Source organism: Oryzias melastigma, linkage group LG6 (assembly GCF_002922805.2).
Source record: "Oryzias melastigma strain HK-1 linkage group LG6, ASM292280v2, whole genome shotgun sequence".
NCBI lineage: Eukaryota > Metazoa > Chordata > Actinopteri > Beloniformes > Adrianichthyidae > Oryzias > Oryzias melastigma.
In genome coordinates, this window is record NC_050517.1 from 27,247 (window position 1) to 42,116 (window position 14,870).

At 39.0% G+C, this 14,870-nt stretch overlaps 1 protein-coding gene across 1 annotated transcript; it reads left to right on the plus strand.

Moving 5' to 3' along the window:
- Window positions 1–1,947: 1,947 nt before the first annotated feature.
- LOC112152910 (troponin I, fast skeletal muscle) lies at window positions 1,948–14,302 on the plus strand. The gene is made up of 7 exons (XM_024282766.2): window positions 1,948–2,134; window positions 8,541–8,576; window positions 8,894–8,930; window positions 11,241–11,369; window positions 11,513–11,602; window positions 12,987–13,163; window positions 13,452–14,302. Exons 2-7 carry the CDS (start codon window positions 8,566–8,568, stop codon window positions 13,530–13,532), a joined length of 525 nt encoding a protein of 174 aa, XP_024138534.1. The 5' UTR covers window positions 1,948–2,134; window positions 8,541–8,565; the 3' UTR covers window positions 13,533–14,302.
- The last annotated feature ends 568 nt before the right edge of the window (window positions 14,303–14,870 follow it).

Below are 14,870 nucleotides of genomic sequence, written 5' to 3' on the forward strand. Positions count from 1 at the left end.
TTCTGGATCCTGACTGGCTGTTGACCTCGTCAAACAATCTCATTTTTACCGTGTCTTCTATACAGAATGCAAACAGAAAACCTTCAGAAGTCAATCAGTGAAAAATTAACCAACAGTTTAAAAATATATCCATGTAGCTGGAAGACTCCTGTTTAACTCTCAACACAAAGAAAACTAAATGCGTGTGTTTTTCATTAAAAAACAAAAAACAAAACACAATTTCCAACTCCTTACACATTTTTAAAAATTCAAAATAATTAATCAAGTGCAGGAGAAAAAATATCTTGGAATAATTTTGGATTCCCTATTAAATTTTAAAAGCCAAGTTTTGAAGGTGGTCAGATTAAACATGACCTGTTTTAAATTAATACTGTACCACATTGTCTGACTCCAGAATGTGCTTGGATATTTTTAAACTCTGATCTTTTCCCACCTGTGCCATGGAATTATCGTTTGGTCACAGTCAGACCACACTCAAACCAGTGGAGAGGCTTTATAAGTGTGCACTGAAGATATTTCACAAAAAGCCTATTAGATTTCACCACTGTCAAATTTCAATGAAATATAATATTTTGACTTTTACCAATTTTAGCTTTTTAAAAATGATTATTGAATGTCCCAATAAACCGGCTCCCAACCCTTTAAGGACCTTCATTCGTAAATTAGAGGCTTACAGCAGATCAACCAGAGCGGTCTCTAATGGAATTGTAAAGTCCCTGTTTGCAAAACAAGTTTTGCTCAGTCTGCCCTCTCAGTGAAAGGTGTAAGACTTTGGAACTCATTCCCCACTGATGTGAAGTCTGTGTTTTAGCCTTTTTATAACAAAGTCTTGGTATATCAGCAGCAGTGCTGTCCACATGTTTGAACAGGTTGATTTGATGTGTTTTTATACCTTTGATCTGTCCCTGTGTCTTTTTAACCTGGTTTATATATTTTTTTAACAATGACTGTTTGTTTTATTTCTTATATTTTATTCTCATTTTACACATATTTGTAATTATAAAACAAAAAACAGCCCAGCTAAGGTCGAATGCTTCAAGCTAGCTATGGCTCAAAGTATTATACACGGGCACAGGACTGCTATTTACAGTATGTCTATGTTTTTATATATTTGTCCTTATAAATAAAATCAATTAAAATATTAAGCAAACAACACATATTATCTGAATAAATGCCTCTGGGTGCTTATTGAATTATTTCCACTACAGCTGTGGTGCCAAAGTAGTAATTCCTGCTATAATTTGTATCCTAAATTGTGACGATAATTATTATTGTCCATTGGTAAATGTTTCCACAACATCAGTTTCATATGTCATATTTTGCTCATTCTAAATTAGCCAAACAGAACTCTATTTAACTAACTGAACTTTTCCTTTTTTAAGAATTCATCCGTTCATGTTCTTAACCCACTTTGTCTTTTGAGGTCACGGGACTGCCAGAGTCTAAAACTATCACCAATTATAGTGTCATCTATCAAAGGATGACACTAATCCGGGCCATGGAGCAGTAAGCAACATGGAAGCGATTTTGAGATAGGATTTTTGGAAATTGTGGTTGGTGATTTTACATAGGGGCTGTGGATCCAACAATTCTGAACGAGTAATTCATCTTTTGATAAGCTGAGTGATGCTATGGGACCTCTTGTGTTACCAGCAGCGGTGCAATCACTGTTGGTCATGTGACTCAATTAATTTGGAAAAAAGTGCAAAAAAAAACTTTTTTACGATAAATGTTTTGTAAAAGTTTTTTTTTTTTTCAAAATTGTTGTTTCCATTAGACAATTATCGTAAATCCAACTTGAACAATTTGATAATCAATGGAAACGGAGCTTGTTTCACTCAGAGTCTTCCCTGTTCCGACTTTTGTTTGTTAGAGGCCTGATGGCAAAGAGAATGCTGCTAACAATCTTAAGGGGTGGGTTATTTATAATGAGGCAGCCGAGGAAGGGGGCAGATGACACTGGACTGTATTTCATGACCTTCCCAGCTCATTGGTTTATCCAGTAGTTCACTTCCATAAAGAGAAAGTGGAGGATTTGGAGGACTATGTCTGATTGCAATATATACCTTCTTAACACATCCTCAGCTCAGGAACTCCGTTTGGGTCACTGACTCTGACGACTCCTCCCGCAGAAGTAAGAACTCTTTCTCCGTCACTCTGGTGTTGGCTTGGTGGTGCCTTTGTCTGAGGGTCGCGTGTTTTCTGCAGACAGGTGTGGATTTGTTTCATTAGACAGTTGAAGAGATTTTTCACTGGATATCTGCAGGTTTGAACCCAGATGGGTTTTCTATGTTTTTGTTGTGTTTTATTAGATGATGGAGAATTGATCTTTCTGCACACCTGGTTGATGTTGTTAGTAAGCCTTGTAATGTTTTACAATCAGTTAACACTGTTTAATTTGACTTCAATTGCTGGTCTTTTATCCCCTATAGATGTTTTGATGTGAACGGAGGCAGATGCTGTTGAAGTTCTATTTAAAACCTTTGACTGCAAGTCTTTCATTTTCATATACAAAAGAATTTTCTACTTCAAAGGAGAAGGTTTCTTACATGACTTAAATACACCTCTGCAGTGTGATGCAGGTGGGTGATGGACAGGCTGATGACAGGGACGAGTGGAAGGCAACACCACTACAAGACATAAATCTGAAAAGCAATCCGCGCATGTTTATCCTTCTGTCAGCACCAAGGAAGAGGGAACACCGGCTTTCGCTCCGTTTCCATTAATCCCTAAAAACCAGCAACTTCTCTGCTTTTTAATGATATGAGTCCATTTAATTGTCCAATTCTGTTATAAAAGCGCTCATTCCTTTTTTCCCAGTACATTCAGGTTTCAGATGTTTCAATGAGTTTAACCCTAGAGCACTATTGCCGGGTGATTTTCACCGAAGCTAAAATAATTACGTTATTTTAAATTTGTGACATTTTTTGAGTGTCATGAGTCCCTGGGTAAAGTCTCGCATGTCCCGGGAATGGGTGGACCAAATTCCAAGTGTACAGTATCATTTTTTTAGGAATTTTTTCTTCTCAAATTCCTACTTTTTCAGTCATTTTCAAGCATATTCTTAGGATCTTCCTATGCTTTTTCCCCACTTTGTTGCATAAAGCACAGTTTGAAATAAAAGAAAACTACTCTAATTTACCATGTGAGGTCATATCTTGGTCTATTTATGAGAAATACTTTTTATTGTGTATTTTATATCAGGTAAAAATTACACGGCAAAAGTGATGGTGTAACTTTTTGTAGTGAAAGTGTTCTAGGGTTAAGCAAGCAATAAACCTTGTTCCTGTAAAAATAAATGTGAATGTAAAGTCTGATCACACAGCACAGACACTTTCCTGGCTCCTGTTGTTTCTTGTTGTCTCTGTCTGTTTCTTTGAAGCGGCTGGAACAGCGGGCCTTTCAAATATCAGCCTGGTGACAAGTTATTTCTGTGACATGTTCTCGTGTCTTGGCTGTCTGAGGGATTTCCTGCAGTGTTAAATTACAACGGCTCAGTTATCCTTTCCCCGGAGACAATTCTGAAGCTAACAAACACCTGCTTGGGAAAAAGTTTGAGTCCAAATTTAACTCTGCAGCTATTCTGTCACCTCTAGAGACACATGCTGTTGTGTTTTCGGAATTCCAAGATTCTATTTGGGATAAACCCTCTAGCCTGTCTTCCTCTTATGGCTTTAAAGCAGAGCTACCTCACTTTAGGGCTTGTTTTGGGAAATCTCTGCACTACTGACTGCTAATTAGCCGGAGTTAAATCTAAAGTCCTTCACCTGAACATGGCAGTCAGCTCAGTCAGAAACTTTCCAGCATCTGAGGATATGTTAAAAGGTTAGGCTCAGTGTTTTCAGTCTCTATACAGTTTGAGTCGCACTTGGCTTAATATTAAGTTTTGCTAGATACATTAAAAAAATTGCATTAAGCAGTGAAATGTTTACAGAATATATTTCATTTCTGACGATGACAATAAATAAAGAAGAGGCTGCCAGAATTGTCTGTAAAAATATTCCAAAAACTACTAGGCTACGGTCACATACACAACTGCCATCCCACAATGGGGAGGCATCAGCAGAATCTTCAAGATTAGCTGCCGCTGTCTGATGTTTTTGAATAATCATTTTTCGTGGTCATGGATGCAGAAGGTGGCAGTCAGGCGGCTGTCAGTCAGATGGGGATGAAGTCACTACAAAATCAGGCGACGGCTGGATGGTGGCAGTCATATCGGCCAGCCAGCTCTGATTGGGCGACGTGCAAGTGTAAATGTCTGGTAGCCGTCCATATCCGTCTGGTAGCTCAGGGGTCATTCTGCACCGATATTCATTTGCAATTCAGATGTTGTGCATGGATCATAAACTTGTTGATTTCAAAAATTACACATTTTTAGACAACATGGCTGCCAAGAACGCACCATTTTCTAAATTCGACATAGTCTTCTAAGCATCAACCGGATTTTGTCGATGCGCAGATATCGGAGTCGCCATCATGAGCTTTATGCATTAATGTTGTCTCCCCATTTGAACCTACGGTGGCCGGGATAGCTAGATTGATGTCTGGTCATCGGCAGTTACCGGTCCATGTGAACAGCCCTGCTGCTATCGTCCAATTGTTAGGAACCGTACGGTGGAAGTGAGACGGCAGCACAGGGGCAGTCTGAAATCAGCCCATCATCAGATGATTTTGAGGATCCTCCCATCAGTTAATTCTCATGCTCCTGGCCTGCTGCCACCTTCCTGTCACTGGACTGCCACCACGTGAACCCCAGATGTGCTCAGGTGGCTACTGACCGATGTCACAAAATCTTCCGGTCGCCGCTTAATTTTAATTCTTTAATAAAATCTAAGTGGTCATCCCTCAAATGTGAAAATGGAGCTGCCCCTCATTGATTACAAATGCCACCGTTCGGCCACCTGCCGATTTTTCTGTAAAACTTTCATTTTGGTTGCCACGCAGTGGCATTTTGGGATATGGGACCCTGGTCTTAGTTGCAAAAATTAGAGATTTCTAATATATTTTCAATGTTTTAAACCAAATTTGTGAAGTTTTTCTTCAGCGCCCCCTTTCTATGCCCTACTGTGTCTGCAAATCTTACTGTATTGACCACAAAGTGTACATAGTTAAGCTCACTCCAGAAAACTGAATGTCTTTATGTAAATTATACCTGTCACCACCGCAAAGGAACACAAATGTTTTGCTTTTCAATTCATAGATCATTAAAGTTTTAGTAAATTTCATACCAGAATTCTTAGGTTGTTGAGCTAGTTTTAATGTTCCAGTAAATACAAGTAGTACTTTGGGGAAACAGACCTGAGGAACAAAGATTCAGCTTTTAAAATTAATTTTTCTGGAGCACAGAAAAAATGTGGTATCCATAACCTTTTATTTTATAGGACATTTTCAGTAAACTCAATTTTTTTCAGTAATATCATGATAACTCTAATACTAAATAACATTGTTTTTACTATTTATAAAGTTAATTGTACACAGGTGTGATGCAGAGCAGATCTGTGTATTCCTTACTCGTCTGTTTCTTCAGTGTAATGTCTTATTTTTCAACCCACGTTTGCAGATGAAACAGCTTTGTCAAATGACTGTTTCATGTATCCAACTTGAAAACACTTGTGTGTCCAAGAGGAGCTTCTAATTCCACTTGCACAGCAACCTTATTCTAAATAATTTGAAAAAAGACAAAGACTGATCTCTTTCCCTAGCAAAAAACAAAGCTGAATCTAAATGAACTACACAAATGCAAAATTTATTTTGCATTGCAAAAAGAAAATAGGCACCACTGTTTTAAATAACATTTACTCTCATTTACTCCAACAGCTGAGCAAACAGATCAGAGCTAAAGGTCTCGTGTTGGACAGATTTTCCTGTTACAATATGGGGGCTATGAATCTTCTGACACACAAGGTGTATATTTGTATAAACCCCTTCTGTACTTGAGGCTAAAGTTTATACATATTAATTATGTTTGCATACTTATTTTTGTTGGATCGGATGGAAAAAAAAATAGAGAGAAGAAGAGAGTGGGATGCTAGAGATGGGGGTAAGGCTTTAAGAGGAAGAGGAGAAAAAAGAGGAAGTTGGAGGATGATTAAAGAAGTAGGGGTGGGGTAGAATCACAGAGCAACAATTATTGTCATTACTGTTAGGGGTAGATGTTGGTTAAAAAGGCCACCCTTGATTACCCCAACCTGCCAACCCTCTGAGGTTCTGTCACCTTTACTTTTAAATATAATAGTGCATCGACATCAATAACAACCAGTCAGCTGCTGCTATCGTGTCAATGGCATTGAAAGTAAATAAAAGTCTGTCCCCCCACCTTCTGGACAGTGGCCCAGTGTACACTCTGTACTTGTAATGGGCAGGTTGGAGTTTCAAATTTTGGAGTGGTTCCAGTTCAGTTGTGTCTGAAAGATAATAAAAATATTAGCAACCCCACTGGTAGTCCATCTATCTTTAGAATTGTTTAATTCCTTTCAGGGTTACAGAAACTCCCATATAGAGGAAACCAAGAAATTGGTAGTAGTGATGGGCACTTCAATTCTTTCTTAGGAGCTGATTCTTTCGATTCGACTCCCTGAAAAGAATCGGCTCTTTCGAGTCTCAATTCTTGGCTCTTTACAAAAAAATATTTTGGGGGGTTTTATTTGACCGTAACCTTGAAAAAAATAAAAGTTTGTATGTTAAAAAAATGCTTTAAAGCTTTAGAATTGCCTAATGTTATGCATTTATTACATTACAAACCATTATTTTGTTAAATATTTTGCTAGTTCTTTGGTTTTGTTTTTAACACGTGTGGCAGGATGGTTTAATCAGGCTGATGTGCAGGTGCAGATAATCCTACCCAGGTGCTGCTAATAAGCACCTGGTTACTATAAAAGGGGACTGAGCTGACATATCCAGATTCTTGGGCTGAGACTACCTCCCTTCACGGGTTGCCACTGGGCTCCACTGCCCGTGCAGTGGTAGTTGGAAGACCTAGTCGTATTGCAAATCAGCATGCAACTAGGTAGAAGTGAATTTGAGTAAATTGCTTCCTACAGGGTTATGTAGGTGGAACCCGCTGCTGTTTTGGGGTCTTTTTTCTGTGTCTGATTTTATCAATCAAGACTGGCTACGGATGCTCCACGGGTCCTCCACGTCAGCTCCACTGGGTCAACCGCACAGCTGCAACCCCTGCACTCCCTCTGCTCAGCGGATCATATTGGTGCTTCTGGAACCTGGTGGCCTGTCGGGACTGGTACCCCTACGTTTTGCCGGAGTCCTGCTGGAGCAGCCGACGGACTAACGTTTTTTTACTTGATTCTTTTATTGACCTGTATACCACAAAGGGCCTATTTGCCTGTTCATTTGTTTTAATCTTTCAGAGCTGCAGCAACAGGGACTGGTTCTCAAGTGGACATTCTGGTTGTTTGGTGCTGTTCCCTGGGTTTTGTGCTTTTCTTTTATGTTTATGCATGCGTTTGTTTTTGGTTATTTATTCTGCTTGAGCAACCAGGTCTCTGTTGCAGGTGGGCTCTAGGCCCCAATGGTTTTTATCACAGGTCTTTTAGTAACTCATTACTTTTAAACTATTTATAAATAAACTTTTTTTTTAAATCTGGAACCACGCCTCCATCTGGTTTGAGTCCCCCTTTAGTGTGTGCCTGAACCGCTCGTGTTGCCACACACGCAAGGTTTTCATTTATTATTTTAGAGAATTAAATGACAGGCAACCTTGCAGCCCTTAAGAAGACACTGTGAGTTAAGAAAATGAATGGATATTCAGGATGAGAACATTTGGATTGATGTTCCATGTACTCTACATCACCATAGATGAGTCCCTGATCGGTTTAGGGTGATTTAGTGACCTCACCAATGTTCCGATATTTGAACTCAAGTCGGGCCGCAGAACCTCAGATGGCATCTGTACCAATGACTCAACATTAAAATCCGACATCCCTGATGCACAAATTACTTATGGTGTAACCGAGCAGGCGGAGAGCACACACACACACACACAAAAAAAAAAAAAAAAAGGAACAAATCAGCTCTCATCATTTGAGAGTCCACTCTTTGTCTCCCTACCAGGCAGAGTTTCTTAGAATCGATGCTTTTGAGCATGACCCACCACTAATTAGTAAGTAAATGTGGGTACACCCGGGGCAAGTTGCCAGTCTGTTGCAGGGCCAAACACTCACACACACTAGGGAAACTTTAGAATTAGTCTATGAAGCAGGTTTTTAGACTGGGCTGCCCGGAGAAAACACATGCCACAGTTGGAGAATATGCTGACTCCACACAGAAAGGACCAAGCTGAGATTTGAACCAGAGTCTAAACTCTGAGGCAAGAATGCAAATCACTACACCAACGTGTAATCCCTGCTAAGATAAAGTTTTACAGTTTATAATTGTCAGGACAATAGTTGGAGATCTAAAAGCCCCAAAACAAAGGAACCACCAAGTTGTCTGTTAGTGATGTAACATGCATTTCTGCACCAGTTTTTGCTGCTAATAAAAAAAAAAAAAAAACACCTTTCATTTTTTCTGTGCTTATTTGACAGATCTGATCAAGATCCTACAGCAATAATGGCCACTGAGTGAGTAAAACCCTACTAATGTTGAAGGTAGATTGTAAAGTTCTCATGATGGAAGAAAATGGTCCACTTTTCTGAAACAAAACGTTTCCTGAATAAAGTTTTCCCACACTATCTTTCTTTTCTAACATTCTTTTTAAAATTAACATTTTATTCTTTAGTATATTATCTTATGCTTTGAAAATACTTTTCCTTTTTGTATTGTTGGAGATCTATTTTATAACTCTTATGATAAGAATCTTTATTATGAGCAACATTCTGTTGTTTAATCCACATAGTTTGACACTTTTTGGGTCTTGGTTTTGTGTTTCTGTTTGCAGGCAAAGGCTCTCGGCAAGGAGAAAGCACACCCTCAAGGTGAGAAGTTTCCAAATCACTTTTCAATGCGATTTATGCTTGTTTTTCACATCGTCTAAAGCCTTAGCCATCTAGCATTTAATGTGGCTTCTTCAAAAATGTCCTTTGGGTTACAGAAATCCTATAAAACTTGAAGAGAAGAATATTAAAAACTGTGTCATTAATGTGACTCATGGATCCTTGTTATCTCTCTGTTAAATTATGGTGTACCCCTGTGCAATTTAATCTTCAGGTTATCACACTTGGAAACAACATTTCAATAATGGACGATAATGGCTGACAAACAGCTGTGACTGTTTCAAAATGCACAATTAGAAAAACAATAAAGAAACATTGCTGCACAATAATGTTTCTGAGAGAAACATCATCATTTCTGTGCCACAAACAGTCTCCTTATTACACCAGACAGCATTTGGAGAAGTCTCTGATGATAAGCAGCATATTTGGAGAGAGAGAATTTAATTATAATTATGCTATTCCCACCGTGAATGTTAATCTACTATTTTTGTTTTCCCACAAGCATCATAGTTTAGTTTTCAGTTAAATCGGAATATCGGAGGGAAAGTAGCATTTTGTTCTGATTTGATAAGAAATAGTACACATCTAATACATTTTGTAAAATAAAATTTGAGTATGTTTGAGCGTGGGCGGAGTAAATATAAAAAGGGCGATACATCTGATGCACTTATTTAGTAAATCTAAGTTTGCCTTGGAATGATTATCATACAAACACTTCAACTGTCAAAAACAGAATGTAAAAAAAAACCCAGAAATTCACCTTGCGGGATTTTTAAAGAATTTATCTGTATAATAAAATATAACAAAAAATAAGATGGAGCAGAAAATAAGCTCCCACAACAAACAAGAATTCTGTTCCTCACAGACCTTGTAATTAATCTTTAAGAAGTTTTATCCTCCAATTGTTACCTGTATGAACGCACCTGTTTGAACTGGTTCTTTGTATAAAAGACATACATCCACACCCTTAAGCAATCAGACTGCAACCTCTCCAAAACAGCCAAGCCTGAGGACACGAACAAGACTGGAAAGGATCCATCATAATAAGCAAACAGCTTGGAGAGAAGAGAGAGAAATTGGATAAATTAATAGAAAAAGAAAGAAATTCAAGATCACTGACAATCTCTCTCCATCTGGAGCTTGATGAAATACCTGGTGGAGAACAAATGATCTTGAGAAAGATAAGAAAAGAGCCCAGAACTTTATGGGTCAACTGGTCACTGACTGGAATGGTGTGAAGCAGGGATGGAGTCGTTTGGATCCATATGCAAGGCCAAGACATAAAATGTAGTCTAAACTCAGGCAGAGGTCAAAATCCCAAGGCTGAGGCAGTTAAACGAGAAAACAGGCAAAGGTCAAGGCACAGAGAGGGCAACTAGGAATAATACTGCTCAGAATGTCTGCTAGGCCAAACAAGACATCGCAAAATAGGAGCAGCTGGTGATTGTTTAAATGCTGGATGGCACTGATGAGCTGATAGCAATCAGCTGTGCTGGAAGGAAGTCTGTGAGGTGGCTGATGGGATGTGCAGTGAGGCAGTGGAGGTCAAAACTCTGACGAGGGCTACCTCTGGTGGTCGGAGATGAGTGCTGGTGGTTGGATCATGACGGAGTGTGCGGACACAAATGCAGGACAGCTGGCAGTTCCAAAAACTGAGTCTTTAAAAACAAAAACAAAAAATATCCAAAAACCAAGGACGAGCAAAAAGCTGAAAAAACTGAAGTCCAACAAAGTCCAACAAAATTCAAGGCCAAAAATCAAACACACAGGATAGACAACTAGGCACGAGGCTGGTGTGTAGTGGAACAAAACAAATCTGCAGGGAAGTGGGGGAGGAAACCATTAAATATAGAAAAGGGAGGTAAAAAACAAAAAGACACAGGTGAAACCCATGAAGGAGGAGGAGTGATAGGCCCAGGGGGAAAACATGACAAAATGTTAGTTATCTGTGTGAACAAATGCTCCTACAATTTATTATATTCACAACAGCATGCATCAAGGATGGTAATATATCCAAAGGAATGTCTATGACATGCTACTCTCAAATAATGCTTTAAATAAAAGAAAAACTTTATAATGAAATTAGACTTCACACACAACAGCTGTTTAACTTACTGTCCATTTTCTGTTGAGCTTCACAGGATCTATTCCACTTTCACTACTATCCCCCTCACTGATTAAGAGTTTTGTTGAATAGAAAGCTTTGGTTGTTTCTATCTATAATGCACACAAGGATAGGACTATTAAATACCATATATCTTTCTTAACTTTGTAATAAATGTCAATCCTCAGAGTTGCATGCTGATGGTAGCAAACAACTTGTTGGAGACAGAAGCTACAGCGAAGGCTCAGGAGCGGGAGACGTTCCTGGCAGAGGCATGTCCTCCTGTGGACGTGCCGTACTCCCGGGATGAGCTCCTGGTAAGAAGAAGCTGTGCAGACTGTGCTCAGCATCATTCAATGTGAATATGTGTTAAAAAAAAAAACTGTGTGCATGTAAATAAACTACATATCACTGTGTTTATATATATTTTTAATCCCAGGTTAAACATTTTCCCCCTTAGGAACTTTGCAAGAAACTTCATGAGCAGATTGGCGTCAGTGAAGAAGAGCGATACTCTGCAGAATTTAAGCTGAACTTGGTGCTTAATGAGGTGAGAGCCTTGAGACTTAAGGACATACTTCCTTAGTGGTGGCTTCATTTGAATTCTTTCCTGTTCTGTTAGTTTCTGTAGAGGAACAAAGCAGAATTTTCACACTCTTAACTCTTAACTGCTGCTATGTAACCTGTTCCACAGTGGGTTGTAAATTAAATATACACTGACAGTTTTTAGCTCAGAACTATCAACCATCCTGAAGACCAGTTTATTTAGTTGAAATCTCGCAAAGATTACAGTTGTGTCTCCATCTAAAGAAGTGGTCCTCAACCTTTTTCAGGCCACGGACCTGTTTAACTTGGATAATATTTTTTCACGGACTGGTCCAAAGTTGGCATTTTTAAGCTCACAGTTTATGAAAATCTATTTTCAAAAGAAAATGCCACTACAAGAAGTTTTGTTTAAAAAGTTCTAAAAATATTACTCTATATTTTTTATGCAGATGATGAAGATTCAATGTAACAAAGTTTTTAATGTGTACTATTTTTTTAAAATATTTTTATTATTATTTGATGATTCTTTGGTTTCCTCGATGGCTTTTTTCTCCCTGAAGAAACTTTCAAAATATGTTTTATTGTTTGTTTTTTCTATTTAGCATTGAGCTACTAGCTTAGCAATCCAGTTCCCCATGTAGGTAGCTGCTTCAGGTCATGTGACCCAGATGGATTTTTAATTATTTCAATGTAAAACTTCCTTCAAGATCAGAATATAAACAGTTAGTTAGTGCGTTTATTTATTCATTCATTTTTTTTCTGCAGCCCGGTACCAAGTGACCCACAGACCGGTGCTGGTCCTGGTAGTTGGGGACCACTGATCTAAAGCACATAAAGAATGTTAGGCTTAGAAAATGACTTTCTCATTTGACTCAGAGTAACTCTGCACCTGTTTGATATTTACTAACTTGTTGGGAGGCATTTAGAAGATATGCCAAAATTGCTAAAGGCTGACTTTCATAGGGGGCTGGATGGTGGTGTGGTGGTTTGCATTCTCACTTCAGAGGCTCAGTTGGGTCTTTATTGTGAGGAGTTTGAGTGTTCTCCCAATGCATAACTGGGCTTCTTCCAGGCATTCCAACTTCCTTCCATAGTCCAAACAAATGTTGTATTGGTTGATTATTGATTATTATAACAATAGAGGATTTGCATTGGCAGAAAAAATCTTGTTTGGAGTTTCTCTGGTGAAAATCCAATAGAATGATCTCAACAATGACCTCACCTCGAAAATTTTAGTGACTTCCTTTTAGAAAAGATGTATTGCCAGTCAGTGTACGAACCACATAGTCCTGCATGATCTCTTTATGATTTGAACTGTGTTTCACCTATTAAATAACAAAGTATGACCTTTCTACATAAAGTTTGTTTTGTCTGGAACCCTTGAAAAGGTCAGGGACCTTAACATCAAGATTATGGATCTTCGAGGAAAGTTTAAGAGACCCCGACTCAAGAAGGTGCGAATGTCTGCTGACGCCATGCTGAAGGCCCTGCTGGGCTCCAAGCACACGGTCAACATGGACCTGAGGGCCAACCTGAAGCAGGTCAAGAAGGAGGTCAAGGAAGAGGTGAGCTTCTGCCAGTCAGGCTTGGTTCTTTCTGAGATCTAGGATCAATGTTGAATTTTGCTCGTTCTAGTCAGCATGTTGTGCAGAATTTTATTTAAGAGAACAGACAGGAAGCAGAGAAGATTTAAAACCCTTTTGGTTTTCAAAATAAACATCTAAAGTTACCTTTAGGTGTCCACTGTGTCACATAGTATTTATCTTCTCTGTAACATTTCAATAACCTTTATTTCTTGTTCTTTTTTTGTTTTTTGGTCTTTTGTTCCGCACTAACCACTCTCGTGTTTTCAGGACAAACAGCTGCGGGATGTGGGAGACTGGCGTAAGAACATTGAAGACAAGTCTGACAGGAAGAAGATGTTTGACAGTTAAATGAAAACTCCAAACCATCTGCCTTGAGACAGACCCTCAGGGCTGTATCAGGTGTTGTCTCTGAGCAACAGAAGCATTTTACTCCAAAATGTGACATGAAAGAAACGAGATGGAAGGTTTGGTGGTCACCCTAAAATAATATTCCAGGTTGTAGTCGTTGATCATCTAAAGAAATAAAAGGCCTGCTATTGAGAACCTTTGTAAAAATTGTAAGTGAACTGTAAAAGTGAGCTGTTTTCTTCTTAAGTTGGTTTGTACTTTGTAATTACTCAAAGTATTTTCACATTTCAGGAGAAAATTCACTAAGAATGAAAAAACGAAAGTTTGCTTTTGTATGTTTTCACATTTTGGAGCTAATGCTTCTGGTTGATGTAAGCTGCTTTCTGCTTTTGCTTGTCTGAAAACCATTTTGATGTATCTGTGCATAAGTACAAAATGATCGATGTAGTTTTGCTTTTGCTTTTGGGCTAAAATTTTACAGTAGTCTGAAAACACAATCGCCAATGTAACTCCACTGATGCAGTTCTCATTTGAGGACGTGGTTTAAAATGTTTTGATCTGCTTTGTTCCTTCTTCCAGACTTCTCTCGGCATGCTCCTGTTGGTAATTGTAGTGATGAAACATTAGCGCTACACTATAACTGTCAGTTATTTTGTATGTAAGTACTGTGGTTCGACTGAACGTTCTGATAAGATTTGAACGCCACGGTCCTTTTGTAATTATGATGGAATGCATCAACATCCTCTATAAAGACAACTTCCTCGGCTTCACATAGTCTGGTGTTTTTCCTGAACATACATGTAGTCCTAAAATGAACAATGACAGGAGTTTACACGTTGTTAAGATCATTGCTGACTAATGAGTTTGATTGTAATGTGCTTTGGTTTGTGATGTGAGTGAAAGCAATAAATCCACCAAACAAGAACTGAAAGATGAAAACTTAATATGCTAACCCAGCCAGCAAGGCCAGGTGGGCCCCATATGGTTTAAAAGTAGGTACAGCGGAGCTCGCTACAGCGGAGCTCGCTACAGCGGAGCTCGCTAGCTTGTTACAGTGGAGCTCGCTACAATGGAGCTCACTAAATTGCTACAGTGGACTTTGTTAGCTCACTACAACAGAGTTTGCTACAGCAGAGCTCACTAGCTCCATACAGTAGACCTCGCTAGCTCGCTACAGCAGAGCCCGCTAGTTTGATACAGCGGAGCTTGCTAGCTCACCACAGTGGAGCTTGCTAGCATCCAACACCATCCACCAGGTGGCTGGCTAGTGTAGTGAGCCAACCCACTGAGTTCCCACCTAAGCTAATGTGGGCAAACACTGGCGGGGCCAACATGGAA

What these genes read in the sequence shown, in the direction of transcription:
- LOC112152910 (XM_024282766.2), top strand. An exon ending in GGAGAAAGCACACCCTCAAG is followed by an intron (nt 8,931 to 11,240) that starts GTGAGAAGTTTC and finishes GTCAATCCTCAG; the next exon opens with AGTTGCATGCTGATGGTAGC. An exon ending in TGAACTTGGTGCTTAATGAG is followed by an intron (nt 11,603 to 12,986) that starts GTGAGAGCCTTG and finishes ACCCTTGAAAAG; the next exon opens with GTCAGGGACCTTAACATCAA.